Source organism: Corylus avellana, chromosome ca5, assembly GCF_901000735.1.
Source record: "Corylus avellana chromosome ca5, CavTom2PMs-1.0".
NCBI lineage: Eukaryota > Viridiplantae > Streptophyta > Magnoliopsida > Fagales > Betulaceae > Corylus > Corylus avellana.
The window spans coordinates 2,184,467-2,185,401 of NC_081545.1; the positions used below are offsets into that span (position 1 = coordinate 2,184,467).

General features: G+C 39.9%; 1 protein-coding gene across 1 annotated transcript; it reads right to left on the reverse strand.

Moving 5' to 3' along the window:
- On the reverse strand, window positions 1-510 carry LOC132180700 (uncharacterized mitochondrial protein AtMg00810-like). The gene has a single exon (XM_059593606.1). It carries the CDS (start codon window positions 508-510, stop codon window positions 1-3), a length of 510 nt encoding a protein of 169 aa, XP_059449589.1.
- Window positions 511-935: the final 425 nt, after the last annotated feature.

The window sequence follows — 935 nt, forward strand, 5'->3', positions numbered from 1 at the left end:
TCAATTAACAAGTGGAATGGTTAACTCTTTAAAAAACATGCGAAGCCAATACATTTCAGCAACCGCAAGAGCCATAGACCTATACTCAGCTTCAGTACTGGATTTTGCAACCACAGCTTGTTTCTTAGCAGCCCAAGAAATAAGACATGGACCAAGATATACTCCATAACCCGTAGTAGATTTTCGATCATCAGGACTTCCAATCCAATCCGAGTCACAATATCCATTAAGTTGCAAAGAACCTTTTGTATAATGCAATCCATAAGTAGTTGTACCTTTGAGATAGCGTAATACAGGCTTGGCGGCAGTGAGATGAAGTGTAGTTGGTGCATGAAGAAACTGACATAATTGATTGACACTATAGGCAATGTCAGGCCTTGTATGCGTACAATATTGTAAAGCACCCACCATATGTCTATAATCTGTAGGATCAGCCAAGGGATCTCCATCAAATCGTGAGAGTTTGCCTCCTGATGCACATGGTATAGAAGCTGGTTTTGCACCCTCCATTTTGGTCCTGTGTAACAAATCGGTAATATACTTTGTTTGAGATAAAAACAAGTCATGTGGACCTCTTGTAACGTGAATGCCAAGAAAGTATGTTAAAGGACCTAAGTCCTTAACAACAAATTCACACTTCAACCGAGAGATGAGAGTCACAATAGTAGAAGAGGAATTGCTTGTGACTAGCATATCATCCACATAAATGAGCACAAAAACCTGAACCGATTTATGGTGATAATGAAATAGGGAGGTATCAACTGTTGAGCCTGAAAAACCAAGGTCCAAGAGGGCTTAAGAAAGACGCATAAACCAAGCTCTTGGAGCTTGCTTCAAGCCATAAAGTGACTTATGAAGGTGGTACATGTGATCAAGAAAGATAGCATCTTTAAATCCTTTAGGTTGCTCCATAAATAGCTCTTCCTCAAGAAAGC